A 14,128-nucleotide genomic window follows, 5' to 3' on the forward strand; every position below is an offset into this window, starting at 1 on the left:
AAGGAGGTAGAAACCCTATTGTTTCTACCTCCTTATCTGCCGTTTCAGCCCTGAAGGTTAGTGGCAGATTTAACGATCTTTCGTGCGAACACCTTAAGTCTTCAAGATGTCAGCATGATCTTAAACTACAGCCACACAGGGCTGATTTTCAGCCTGTAAATAAATGCAGACCGAGCATCAGCAGATCCATTGAACTACACTGATTCCTGTGTTTGCACTGAAAGGCACTGTATTGGCCTTGATGGCTTTGATGAAATTGTACATAAAGATAAGTGAGAGAAGTTCTGGTGTTAGGCATGACATAAAACACTCTTATTTTTAGCCTGCTGTAATGCTGCTACCCACTAAGCTAGTCCATTTAGGCACTGTTCTGTTTGGTCAAGAAGAAAGTGCCCAATGCATTAGATGTTTATTTCCGGTACATCGTATCATTACAAGTTAGAATAAATGCTTTCCTCTCTGATCTTAATTCTAAAATATTCTTCTTGTCTTAAATAATTCCGGGTAAACCAAATAACAGAATGCAAGAATTAAGTTCACTTCCTAGCTAACAATATATTCCTTTTTTTAACAGCCACTTCTTAAAATCAGTATGTCTATGAGGGATTCTCTTATTCTTGTTTTAAGAAAAGCCATGTTCTCCAGGTAACAATGGATTTTACTGAAAAATAATTTATTTACAACTAAACCTCGTAGATGCCTTTGATCCTTATGCCTCTTTAGAGATATTTTTTACATTTCCTCTGCTCTCTGCTCTTTATTTATATCATTTGTGCCAAAGCATAACAGGCTGTAGTGAAGTTCAGAACTTCATCAAATTATAAAATACTATAATTGCTTTCTCTCTTTCTCTAAAAATAGTCAAATAGATGCACGAAAGTCTGCCGTTGCTGGGTTTCTTCTCCTCCTGAGAAACTTTAAAGTCTTAGGAAGTCTGTCCTCGTCTCAGTGCAGCCAAGCTATTGGTGCCAGCCAGGTAATAATAGTTGTTTTTGTTATCTGTGGCGTTATACATTTATTGTGTAAATATTACTTTCAATTAATTGATATCACACAGATCCAGGTGGATGTCCATATGCGTTACAATGCTGCAGCAAATGAGGCCTTTTGTCTGGAAATCCTTGGCAGTCTGAGGAGGTGCTTAAGCCAGCAAGCTGATGTCAGGCTCATGCTTTATGAGGTTTGTAAAGAATATTAGGCTAAAAAATGAGATGGTTAACATAGCAAAGTTTTAATTTTGACACTACTTATTGTACAATCAGGGTTTCTATGATGTCCTTCGGCGCAATTCCCAGCTTGCCAGTTCTGTCATGCAGACTTTGTTGTCTCAGGTAGGGTTTATTATTATATTTGTAGATGGAGTAGTAACAACTCTTTAAAGGGGGTGTTGTCACCGCATGGCACTATAATTAATGATCAAGCCTACTTTAATTTTCCAGTAGTTATAAAAGTTTAAAACCCAAAAAAGTATATCTGCTTTAGCAAAACATTTGCCTTTGTATTCAGTTAATTTTTCATATTGTTTTGTCCTCTTCTCACAGTTAAAGCGATATTATGAGCCTGAGCCTGATCTTTTGCCACCATTAAAGTTGGAGGGCTGCATTACTGCTCAAGGGGATCATATCTTTTTGCAGGAACCTCTGGTAAAAGCCATACGAATTCCTTCTTCATTGTCAAAAACAGTTGTGTAACGTGTATACAGAAGATGGACTGATTGGAGGTGGAGTGGGGTGGGCTTGCTGGGGGTGGGGACAGGTTGTGGAGGGGGTTTCAAATATGTTTTTGTGGGGACCTGGCTTAGTCAAAGTATGCCATTTGTCTAAACAGATTAACATTACAGTGGCGTACTGCTGTATAGTGGCTTTGTTTCAGTGCATGTGCAGAAAAGGGAAACCTTAAATATTTGGCATATGAATCATAGAAAGCTTTCAGAACATTTTAGTTCCTTTTTCAAGCTGATTGAAAAAGGAACTAGAATGTTCTGAAAGCTTGCTATGATTATCTTAGTTAGCCAATAAAGGTATCACCTTTATACCACTTTTATTATTTTTTATTTCAAAAGAGTTACCCTGTAAACGTTTTGACTGGCTAGCACAGTACATCACCTTTTCCTTTATTTACTCACTAAGCCTCTTTCTGCCCTAGGCCCACCTGTTGTGCTGTATTCACCATTGTTTGCATTGGTATAAAAGCAGTTTACTGCAGCATAGAAATCCTGATGATGATGATGATGATGAAGACAATGACCATACAGGATGTCAGCAGGATCTTCATGATATACTGGAATCCATCACTCGAAGAATGATTAAATGTGACCTGGAGGACTTTGAATTAGTAATGCTTTCATTTGTTAGGATACACTCTATAGATCTTCTGGCTAAAACGTTATGATAAGAGGTGGTATAACCCCTTTAAAATTGTTATAAGTACTTTTCATTAACATTGGAAATCACTTTCTCCCTGACCAATTTTTTTTTTTTTACCCCACTCTTGAGGGAACTCCACTTAAATATTTAAGAGAATGTAATTATCAGCACCTTTCCAATATACATTAATTAAATATTTGTTATTTGTATTATATTAAAAGCAGTATTTGCCTGTTCCTTTCTAGTCTATTCACTTCTGGTTGTGATTCTTGAATTGTAGCCAGCTGATTAAGACATTTTACATATAACGCATCAAAATTTGTAAGTTGTACAATAGAAAGTAGCTTAGAGCGAAATATTAATTTAGTATGGAAAAATTGAGGCCAAACTACACCATGCATACCCCATTGTATGTACTGTGATGGTTACATGGAATATCAGTATCATTGTTTTCTGTCTTTTGCTCTAGGACAAATCTGCAGACTTTTCTTTGGCATCTGGTGTCGGAGTCAAAAATAACATATATGCTGTTTTGGTAATGGGGATTTGTGAGGTCTTAATAGAATACAACTTTATCATAGCAAATTTCAGGTACGATCCTTTCATACTGACCACTTTACTTCTTATACCCATAGAAACATATGCATGTTTTAATATATAGGCAAAGGAGGAAAAGTATAGGGCCCCACAACAAGGCAGAATGTATAAGGCATTTTGTTATGTGATCACATTTCATTGAAAACACCAGAGAAAAACCTTCAGTATCAGACAGGGCTGTTACAGTGAGAACATTTACAGAGTTACAATTTGGGTATTTGTCCTGTAAAAACATAAGAAACAATTCCCTGGATAGCCATATTTATTTTTCACTGGTAATCCCTGTGCCTTGCATAAATACTGTCATCTTTATTTTTTCAGCAAGAGTAAATTTGAGGATATTTTGGGCCTGTTTAAATGCTACAGCAAGCTCTCTGATATCTTAAAGGAGAAAGCTGCAAAAGGCAGACAGCCTGGGAACAATAAAATGGCCAGAAGCCTAATTTCAATGACTTTTGTGTCTACACTCTTAACTGCTTTATTCAGGTAAGGTTACCAGCCCAGTTTGGGAATTTTAATTTACCTCCCTAATGTGTTTAATGCACTAAAAATGTAAAAAAATAGTTTTTTTTTTTTACTTATGAATCATTATTAAGTAAAGGAAGTTTGTCTGTTCCTCCATATTACAATGTTTAATAGCTAAGTGTGTGCCATATTCTGCCTGCCCTATGCTGCCTATGTGTGCTATACTTTACCTGCCCTATGCTGCCTGTGTGCGCCATACTCTGCCTTCCCTATGCTGCCTGTGTGTGCGCCATACTCTGCCTTCCCTATGTTGCCTGTGGGAGGTTAACCTTGCAGGGGCTAGTTCTGGGAGTTTGTTAGGTATGGTCTTAAAAGCTTTGTGGTAACATAGGTGTGGTTTGAAGTGGGTGCAGTTTTAAAAAAGAAGTTGTCAAAACTGGTTTTTATTATTGGCCCTCCTCCATGTAGACCAGAAAAATTCCAGCCCTTGGTACCACAGAAGTTGGACAGCACTGTGTTTCAAAAGATAGAACCATGCAAGAATGCAAAAGGACAGACAAATATTACCTACAATAGCAATAACATTTACAATAACTTCAAAACTATTGGATAAGTAATATATAATGAAGAATTGCTTACTCTTGTTAACTGTATATATGGATATATTTATGTATATAGCACTACATGTGTATGCAGCACTGTACAGTAGAACAATATATTAATATACCAAACAGGGCTGCCAAAATACATCTTAGTTTAAGTTCATCTGTGGTTGAAACCTTAATACTGCTAAACTTCGTAGAACACTGGGCAGAACATTGGCAGTGGTATGGTCACTATTGTGCTCTTGGTTTTCTCACTGCTCAAAGAGAATACATAACGTTTGTATCTCCCATCCATGTCTGTTACTTACTTTAATACTGATGGAAGTTTTTAGCAATTTGTGTAGTGTTCAATACTTCAGTTTTCTACTATAGGTTACATTTCACTTATTACTTATTCTTATTCTACTTTACAATGTTATTGGTTTTAACAAAAACTGTAATATGATCTTGTATACTTATTTGTAGAGACAGCACACGATCACACGAGGAGAGTCTTTCTGTTCTTCGAGCCAACATGGATTTCATGCGCTATTCTGTGTGTGTTGCCCTTCAAAAAATTCAGCAACTTGAAGAAACTGGTGTCACAGATGGACCTGATGGGCAGAACAGTGAGAAAATGTTCCAAAGCATATGTGAAATAACAAGGTAATTGGCCCAAAAATCTTGTTTTTTGAGTATAAGAGAGAGACCCCGAAGCAAAATTATATATGACCCCGAAAGGGTGTGGAGGACTGTCAAGACTTTGGTTCCTTTGGGGTCCATTCCTCTCAGGTCGATTTATCCCTTCAGTACCTATATTTACTAAAATGAGTAAGAAAACTGGATTATATGAGTAAACATAAGAAGAATAGCAACACAGATCATATATATATAATCAATCATTATTGCTCTGTTTGCCACTTTCAGCCATTTCCATAACAAAGTAAGTGTTTGCTTTATGTTTAGGATAAACTACCTTTATACAATATATATATATATATATATATATATATATATATATATATATATATATATATATTAGCCACACCCTTTTTAACTGGTTCACTTTTATGGATGCCACAATTTTATTCCACCTTTGCAACTGTTATGATGTTGACTGCTTCTACAAACTTGCTGTCTGCTATAGTTTAAAGGTTCAGGAAAATGATGCCCATGCTTCTCTTCCCAGAGTACTTATGTGGAGATACAACTCAATTCCAACTGCAGCTGAGAATCCTGGGAAAAAGGACAAAGGCAAAAACATTTCCTTACTGTGCCTGGAGGGATTGCTGAGAGTATTTAACACCATTCAGCAACGATATCCATCAAAAATCCCACAGTTTTTTACAGCTTTGGGTGTGTATTTATAATGGATAACAATTAAAATGTTAGAAGTTGAAAACTCTAATTTCAGCAATATAACTAGATGTACTGCAGATACACATTTGGAGTTCCAGCCAAACGGTCTCCAGTCTGTAGGTTTGTTTCCTTCTATCTAGTTCCACTTCGCCATTGTTTGCTTTTCTCAAAATAGAATTAAAATGTCTTCCTTCTGTAAGTTCCTTAAAAGGCCAGTGGCACAAAGACATTATACTATATCAATGAATGTTTCATATGATGTAACTGATTTAGTTAAGGCAGACCCCCACCTAGATTGACAAAACAATACAGCGCTTGGAGTTCCATGGCCTGTATAAAAGCACTTGGCCTTCAGCCTTGGTTCCTTCCTTGGTGACTTTTAATATCCTTATATTTTACAATAGGGGGTAAATTATTCACTATATAAAGCCATAGCAAAGGGAGCACTGTATTGTTTTGCCATTGTAGTTGCAGTTATAAACACCTACATATGCCTACATTAATACAAAGTGCTGTGATTGCCACTTGTGCAGCTTAAAAGTAAAAACTTTCTTTTTATAGATGCTCTAGGCGAAGAGGATGAAGAAGGTGCAAGAGAAATCAATGTGACAGAGAAGGCGGCTTTTCAGATTAAACAGTTTCAAGTGAGTATTGAAGAACTTTGGCATTTGTTGTTAAAAACATCGCTGATAAAACTTCAACATCAGAAAAACCGAGTCATGAAAACAACCTGATACTTTATTGTTCAACATTTAGGGTATGGTTTCAGCTTCTGTGAAACTTTTTTTTTTCTTGTCACCAGAGATCTCTAATTAACCAGCTCAGTGGTGGAGAGGATGACTTTAACAGCAAAGAAGCTCTACTGTTAGTCAGCATCCTGTCTACACTATCCAGGTTACTGGCCCCCTCTTCTCCACAGGTAGGGACATCCTTGGTGGTGGGGTTGCCAATTCATAGAGATTTGTGTTCTGTAAATAGTTTATTGTATTGTATCACTACACAAAGCCCAGAGAATTCATTGTAAGATCTGTCCTTTCACATTCTCCCATACTTTGTTTTTCAGTTTGTGCAAATGCTGTCTTGGACTGTTAAAATCTGCAAAGAGACAAATATTGGTAAGGACAAATTGCTAAAAATTATCAACACAGGTTGTCACTGTAAAGTAGATTGCTGTGTAATTTTACTGTAGGCTATAGCATCCTTTTGCAGCTGTGGCTGGGGCAGCGTAATAACTGGCGGAATGTTTAAACCATGTTTACTAACATTTAGCAACCAATTGGATGTTTGCTTTCCAACAGATGACCAGTGATACTACTGCTGATTGGTTGCTAAGGGATACTAATTCTGGGCAAACTTTGCAACTTTTATCACATTACCCTCTTGGGTAATACATTTTTACTGCTTCTGAAAAAATACAGATTCTTAGTAAATTGGCTCCGATGTATTTTTGCTGTGGTTAAAATAATGGTAGGATGATATTTATGGAAAGATGAAATTGGCCTTGCATACCAGCTGTCCCATCTAGGACCTTCCATTTAGTTTTACAGAGCTAAAACCTCAACATTATTTTTATAAAATTGGCCTGTGAATCCTATAAAGTGACAATATTTAAATACAGGCAAACTTGAAACTCACCTAGCAATAAGAAAAAGGAGCAGCTTACAAATTATACAATAATATGCCGAAACATCTGTAAGTGTGCTAAGTGTGTCTGCTGGTGCAAGGCTTCATTGTCATACAGGTATTATTGGTATTTATATAGGGGTAGAAATGTAGGATTATATTTTCATTCTTATTTTTTATTTAAACCAACAGAGGATGTCCAGTTTTGCAAGGGCCTAATGAACCTTCTCTTTAGCCTCCATGCTCAGTTCAAGAGCCCAGTAAGCGTGCTCAGAGAACTGTGCCAAGACATCCATGGGCACCTGGGTGATATTGATCAGGTACAACCTTTTAAGCTTTTTTTTTTCTTTGCATTTTGAATGGAACCTACTGGAGTTCTTAGTCTGCATTTTTTTTTTTTTGCTTTATTTATGTCATTTCATGATTTCCCTCTCGTATTAAATCTGTCTGAAAATCTGATTTACATTTGTACAAGCCAATCATATACAGTAGCTATAATAGGGGGCCCTAAATAACGAGTTTAAAGGAGAACTATACCCCCGGGCGATAAAAGCCCCTTAACTGTCACTGCCTTGACCCCCCTCACCTCAACCTTATCACAAGTTTAACAACTGTCCCTATCGCTAACCCCAACCTTAAAGAACAGAGTAGCGCAGCTGCGTACCTGGGCGACATCTTCCCTGCAAGCGAACATTCTTCAGGTCTCTCTCTGCCGATACAAACCCTGCTTGCACATGCACAGTTGGAGGCAGCAGGGAATCTGCTTAAACTGTGCGAGTGCAAGCAGGGTCCGTGTCGGCGGTGAGACCCGAAGTGTCTTCAGTTGCAAAGATGATGTCGGCCTGGTACGCTTCTGCGCTACTCTGCTCTTTTAGGTTGGGGTTAGCGATTGGGACAGTTTCAAAAGTTAGAATGCAATAAGGGAGAGGTGAGGGGGGTCAAGGCAGTGATAGTTAAGGGGGCTTTTATCGCCTGGGGGGTATAGTTCTCCTTTAAGTATATATGGGTAAAACAGGTATGGTAAAACTTCTGGATGTTTTAGGTGGACCTTAAATTAATTTTCTGTGGGGCCCGCAGTATCTGCTTATGTCTGCTTGTGCAAACAAGCTGCTCTAATACTGGGCTGGGTGTAACTTTCCAGTGGTTTGTAATTGTAGCTGAGGGTAGTGCTGGGCATCATGCAGCTGTTCAGGTTGCTTCATATTATCTAAGCTTAGTAACATAGTAAATTGGGTTGAAAAAAGACATACGTCCATCACGTTCAACCATAATGCCTATATCTAACCTGCCTAACTACTAGTTGATCCAGAGGAAGGCAAAAAACCCCAACTGAAGCCTCTCTAATTTGCCGCAGAGGGGAAAAAATTCCTTCCTGACTCCAAGATAGCAATCGGGCCAGTCCCTGGATCAACTAGTACTAAGAGCTATCTCCCATACCCCTGTATTCCCTCACTTGCTAAGAATCCATCCAGCCCCTTCTTAAAGTTATATAATGTATCAGCCAGCACGACTGATTCGGGGAGGGAATTCCACAACTTCACAGCTCTCACTGTAAAAAATCCTTTCCGAATATTTAAATGGAACCTCCCTTCTTCTAAATGGAGTGGGTGCCCTCGTGTCCGTAGGAAGGACCTACTGGTAAATAAAACATTAGAAAGGTTATTATATGATCCCCTTATATATTTATACATAGTTATCATGTCACCTCTTCTCCAGTGTAAACAGACCCAACTTGGCCAGTCTTTCTTCATAACTGAGACTTTCCATACCCTTTACCAGCTTAGTTGCCCTTCTCTGGACCCTCTCTAACTCAATAATGTCCCGTTTGAGCACTGGAGACCAAAACTGAACAGCATAGTCTAGATGGGGTGTTACCAGTGCTCTGTAAAGGGGAAGAATAACCCCCTCCTCCCGTGAATCTATACCCCTTTTAATATAGCTCAAAACCTTGTTTGCCCTTGCAGCTGCTGCCTGGCATTGCTTGCTACAGCCAAGTTTATTATCTACAAGGACTCCAAGGTCCTTCTCCATTATGGATTTGCCTACTGCAGTCCCATTAAGGGTATATGGGGCTTGCATATTTTTACATCCCAGGTGCATGACCTTACATTTATCCAAATTAATTCTCATCTGCCACTTAGCTGCCCAGATTGCCAGTTGGTCAAGATCCTGCTGCAGGGATGTCACATCCTGGAGAGAATTGACTGGTCTGCAGAGTTTTGTATCATCTGCAAACACTGATACACTGCTTATAATACCCTCCCCTAAGTCATTTATGAACAAATTAAACAAAAGTGGACCCAGTACAGAACCCTGAGGGACCCCACTGAGAACCTTACTCCAAGTAGAGAATGTACCATTAACAACCACCCTCTGTACCCAATCCTGTAGCCAGTTTTCAATCCATGTGCAAATGACTTCACTAAGCTAGCAACAGTTTAACTTTGTTAAAGAAGAAGGAAAGGCTAAGTCACTTGGGGGTGCCAAAATGTTAGGCACCCCCAAGTGACTTAGATCGCTTACCTTCTACCCCGGGCTGGTGCCCCTGTATGGAGAAAACAGCACCAGCCCGGGGTAGCAGCAATCGCTTCCTCCTTCCTCTCTCGCTGCGCACACATGCGCAGTAGAGTGAAAAGCTGAACTTTAACAGAGAAGTCGGCTTTTTCACTCTACTGCGCATGTACCGGACTCGGAGTCTAGGGGAAAGGAAGGCGGAAGGAGGAAGCGAATCGCCCCAGGTGCCCCGGGCTGGTGCAGTTTTCTCCTAACAGGGGCACCAGCCCGGGGTACGAGGTAAGCGATTCAAGTCACTTGGGGGTGCTTAACATTTTAGCACCCCCAAGTGACTTAGCCTTTCCTTCCCCTTTAAGGGTGCTGAGTGTCTGTTGTGCATTACTAAGAACTGATTTAGTCATACATAACATAGTTCTTGAAGAATACAACTCATTCAACAGTGTGTTGCATTTATACAGGATATTGAAGTGGAGAAGCAGTCTCATTTTGCTTCTGTAAGTCTCAAGACTGCGGCCCCTACTGTTACTGTAAGTACTGTTATTCAGGACCAAACAACTAGAATAGTTACCTTTGACTTGTGTGTTGGAATATAATTACGTAATGAAGTTATTACACCCAGTTGTATTTCTTTTCCAGTTGTTGGTTCTGGCTCAAGCTGCAAAGGTCCTGGAAGAGGTGGACTGGCTGATCATAAAGCTGAAAGGATTGCTGGGTTCAGAAAAGCTCTCTAGTAAGCCTAGGGAAATATTTCTGCACATCATTTTCAGAGGAGAAATGGTCAAAATCTTTATAAATGTTTTTAATGCTGGTGACTACCAGCACAGATTTTGCTAATGAGTAAATTCCATATAGCGCTTTTAAAGCAGGAAAAAGTTGACACCATATTAAATGGGTAATTTACATTTAAGTTAACTTTTTAGTATGTTTAGCAAGTTTTTAGTTGGTCTTTATTTTATATAGGTTTTGAATTATTAGCCACCTTCTTCTGGCTCCTTCTCGCTTTCCAAGGGGGGTCTATACTATACGAAAATTACAAAGAATTTAAAAGAATACTGTCATGGGAAAACATGTGTTTTTCAAAGTGCACCAGTTAATAGAGCTTCTCCAGCAGAATCCTGCATTGAAATCTGTTTTTCAAAAACACACTGTGCATACACAGGCCGATTCTAGCTTCCAATATCGGGCCCATAGACCGATTTGGCAGCTAATCGCCCCGTGTATGGGCACTACCGACGGGCCTGCCCGACCGACATCTGGCCTGAAATCGGGCAGATATCGATCGGGCAGGTTAAAAAAATCGTTGGTTCGGGGACCTCATCGGCTTGTTGATGCGATCCCCAGACCGACTTTGCATATACCCGTCGTTATAATTCGATCGAATTAGCCTGGATTCTCCCGATATCGCCCACCCGTTGGTGGGGGATATCGGGAGAAGATCCGCTCGCTTGGCTACATCGCCAAGCAAGCGGATCTGAAGGTGTATGGGCACTTTAAATCTTACAAATGTGTCTTAAAATTCTCCCTTTGCTCTTTAGCTGAAGACTTAACTCAGACTTCAAATGCAAGGCTTCCAATAGAGAAGGCCATTATTCTGCAGCTGGGGACCCTGCTGACTGCATGCCATGAGTTAGTGCAGACTGCTCTGCCTGCTGGGAGTTGTACTGAAACCCTTCTGAAAGAGCTGGCAAAGATGTACACGATCCTCACGTCTGTTGTCAAATATGTGAGTCTCTCCTAATTAACAATGCCAGCTGAGACACATGCTTACTGGTATCCAGTGCCAGTGGCAGTGATTCCTGAAATGTAGCCTTGACCATGACCTGATGTTTTTCTCTTAATACTGTAGATTTTTTCTTTTGCCTCTAGTACTTGCAGATCTGCAGCAGTCATGGAGGCCAGATTTCTGCTCGGTTGGAGAAGCTGGTAGGTTACCTGGTGATGAGGAGAATATTTCCTTTAGACTGTTAAACACCAAATGAAGAACTTAGGTCTAATGACTTATTTCCATAGGTGAAGCTTTCGGGTTCTCATCTTACTCCACAGTGTTATGCCTTCATCACATATGTACAGGTAGGAACAAAGTAAAAAGAATTGGAAAACAATCTAATACCCTCTGTAACAGCGAGCTTGTGGATCTGCTGTACTTTGACTCTTATTAAGCTGTAATTAAGCTTTTAAACCACCACAAGCTCATACATGAAGATACTATAAAGGCAAATCTGAAAACCTAAGCCTTGGACAGCAGCTTGTTTCTGCTGATTTTATGCTTCTCTCACACCACAATTCTGAATGGCTCATATTTGCCTAGGACCTATATTACAAAGATGCATGACGGCAGCTATGCTGCAGACAAAAGATGCAAATCGGCATACACAAACACATCCATGGGTCTCAGTAGCTACAGTCGAGTAGTCAGTCATTTTGCATCCTTGAACAAGAGAAAGGTATCTACAGTTGGATTTGACTTTTCTTTCAGAACATCCACAGTGAAAGTCTAAGCCTTGCTGGAGAAAAGAAGAAGAAAAAGAAGGAAGAGGCATCCACAGTCACCACAGTAAGTGGCACCTGAAATGTTGGGAATTCAAGTCAAATTTGTCATCTCAGCTATATACAAGTATGCAGTGAGAGATACAGAATTCCAAAACCTACTAAAATCATCAAATTGAACCTATTTAAAAAAAAAAAAAATACACATGCAGTGTGTAAAGCAGCATATACAGTGCCCTCATAATAGCTTCCTTGACACAACTTTTCTCCTCATATTGAACAAAGGCAACTACAGACTCCAAATGGTAGAAGCAGCCTAGGTATCTTATACCTGCACTAATGAAGCAATGCAACACGCCTGAGTGATCACAAACACCTGGACGCCAATTGTTCCAAACATGGTGAAGGGAGGGGGACTGTGTAGAAAAAGTGCTGTCATTTTTACATGGTGAAACTGAAATGCATGCAAATAACATGTAATAAATGAAAGTCAGGGATAAGCACTTTAATCACATCTGAATTGTTTGATTTAAGGAGAAGAGGGCTAAATTAAAGAAAAATGTGTCTTTGTCCCAAACATTATGAAGGGCACAGTAATAGTCTGTGCATCACAGGTAGCCATTTGTTAACCAGGGAAAAGAATTTGTTTGCTGTTTTCAGTTTCCTGTCTCTCATTGGTGATTCTCTAAGACCTGTAGAAATCCTGAGTGCTTTAGGGTACATGTGACATAGAAGGTTGTTTATATTTAATACTATTTACTCCTTTTATTTTTTTTCACTTTGGGAAACATGGCAACTCCCTTAGTTAAAGCCAGATATGTACTTATCCTCTCAGGTAGTGCTGGGCGGTATGACCAAAAATTTATATCACGGTATTTTTTTTATTATATCGGTATCACGGTATTTGACGGTATTTTTTTTTCCCCATGCATGATTACGTGACCACCCCAAACACCCCCCCCCCAACCCCAAACACCCCCCCATCCAACCCCAAACACCCCCCCATCCCCTTCACATAAATAAACCTTACGGGCCAGGCAGCCGCAGGCACCCCCGACAGCTCACAGAGCCTCCTGGCAATTTTTCTTACTATTTCCGGGTTGCGCGCGTGACGTCAGCGTGCGCGTGACGTCAGCGCGCACGTAACGTCAGCGCGCACAACCCGGAAATAGTAAGAAAAATTGCCAGGAGGCGCCCACACCGGTATGCCGGTAAGTTAAAATTTTTTATCATCTTTTTTAAAAAAACCGGTGTTCGGTTTATACCGGTATACCGCCCAGCACTACTCTCAGGTGTGTAGGGAGAATATTCTCCTGTTTGTTGGTCTGGTTTAAGGATTTTCCTTTGTTTTGGCTGGGGGTTCTATACTGCTGCTCTGTCAGGAGGGTCCCGGTATAGAAAGTGTGCTGCGTCCTAGTGAGAGACCATATACACTTTTATTCTTTCTTTTGTGAGAATCACAAGTCTTATTGGCAGCAACTGGCTGAAATTAAATCCTTTGTACCCATCTCTCCTCCCCCAGGCGAAAATCCTTCGTGACACTAAGCCCATACCAAACTTGATCTTTGCCATTGAACAGTACGAGAAGTTTCTCATTCATCTCTCCAAGAAGTCCAAGGTATGTTTCCTTCTTTCTCACTTTATCTTAAAACATTATGTTATCAGAACACCCAACATTTTTATGTTTGCATTTTTTTTAGGTAAACTTGATGCAATACATGAAGCTGAGCACCTCAAGGGATTTCAGGATTAATGCAGCCACACTAGATGCAGCTTTGCAAGAAAAAGGCTCTGAAGATGAAGAGAATGAACCAGATAATGAACAGGTATGTTATGAAATGGTCACAAGCTAGAGCCTTGTTAGGGGTCTCAATCTGAAGGCCATTTGCCTTTCTAGATCTTCTGAAAGCCCAGTTAAAAGGTCCATCAGGGTGAGAGTTGGGGGAGGTATGCTCTTATAGATATTATTGGAACTCCTATAATATACCTATAGTTTCCTATACTAGAGCCTTGTTAAGACTCAAGAGGGAACCTAAACAAAGATTTGTCCTCCCAGGGATGGGTGCAGGGGGCAACTTGAAGATAAAAGTGGTTATTAATGTAAATTCATATTGTTGCTGTGATAAGCAGCTG

General features: G+C 39.8%; 1 protein-coding gene across 2 annotated transcripts in view; it reads left to right on the forward strand.

Moving 5' to 3' along the window:
- Positions 1 to 14,128, forward strand: part of fanci (FA complementation group I) — a 30,693-nt gene that overhangs the window by 15,489 nt on the left and 1,076 nt on the right. For both annotated transcript variants that reach the window (XM_012959553.3, XM_012959552.3), the window contains exons 16-37: positions 575 to 645; positions 862 to 976; positions 1,058 to 1,180; positions 1,263 to 1,331; positions 1,542 to 1,643; positions 2,146 to 2,334; positions 2,836 to 2,957; positions 3,285 to 3,449; positions 4,499 to 4,678; positions 5,202 to 5,368; positions 5,933 to 6,015; positions 6,174 to 6,290; positions 6,435 to 6,486; positions 7,187 to 7,314; positions 9,967 to 10,035; positions 10,145 to 10,238; positions 11,044 to 11,231; positions 11,375 to 11,431; positions 11,519 to 11,578; positions 11,985 to 12,062; positions 13,518 to 13,613; positions 13,696 to 13,821. In XM_012959553.3, the coding sequence (XP_012815007.2) occupies positions 575 to 645; positions 862 to 976; positions 1,058 to 1,180; positions 1,263 to 1,331; positions 1,542 to 1,643; positions 2,146 to 2,334; positions 2,836 to 2,957; positions 3,285 to 3,449; positions 4,499 to 4,678; positions 5,202 to 5,368; positions 5,933 to 6,015; positions 6,174 to 6,290; positions 6,435 to 6,486; positions 7,187 to 7,314; positions 9,967 to 10,035; positions 10,145 to 10,238; positions 11,044 to 11,231; positions 11,375 to 11,431; positions 11,519 to 11,578; positions 11,985 to 12,062; positions 13,518 to 13,613; positions 13,696 to 13,821 (2,451 nt within the window). The remainder of the gene's footprint in view (positions 1 to 574; positions 646 to 861; positions 977 to 1,057; positions 1,181 to 1,262; positions 1,332 to 1,541; positions 1,644 to 2,145; positions 2,335 to 2,835; positions 2,958 to 3,284; positions 3,450 to 4,498; positions 4,679 to 5,201; positions 5,369 to 5,932; positions 6,016 to 6,173; positions 6,291 to 6,434; positions 6,487 to 7,186; positions 7,315 to 9,966; positions 10,036 to 10,144; positions 10,239 to 11,043; positions 11,232 to 11,374; positions 11,432 to 11,518; positions 11,579 to 11,984; positions 12,063 to 13,517; positions 13,614 to 13,695; positions 13,822 to 14,128) is intronic.

This window comes from Xenopus tropicalis, chromosome 3 (assembly GCF_000004195.4).
Source record: "Xenopus tropicalis strain Nigerian chromosome 3, UCB_Xtro_10.0, whole genome shotgun sequence".
Lineage (NCBI taxonomy): Eukaryota > Metazoa > Chordata > Amphibia > Anura > Pipidae > Xenopus > Xenopus tropicalis.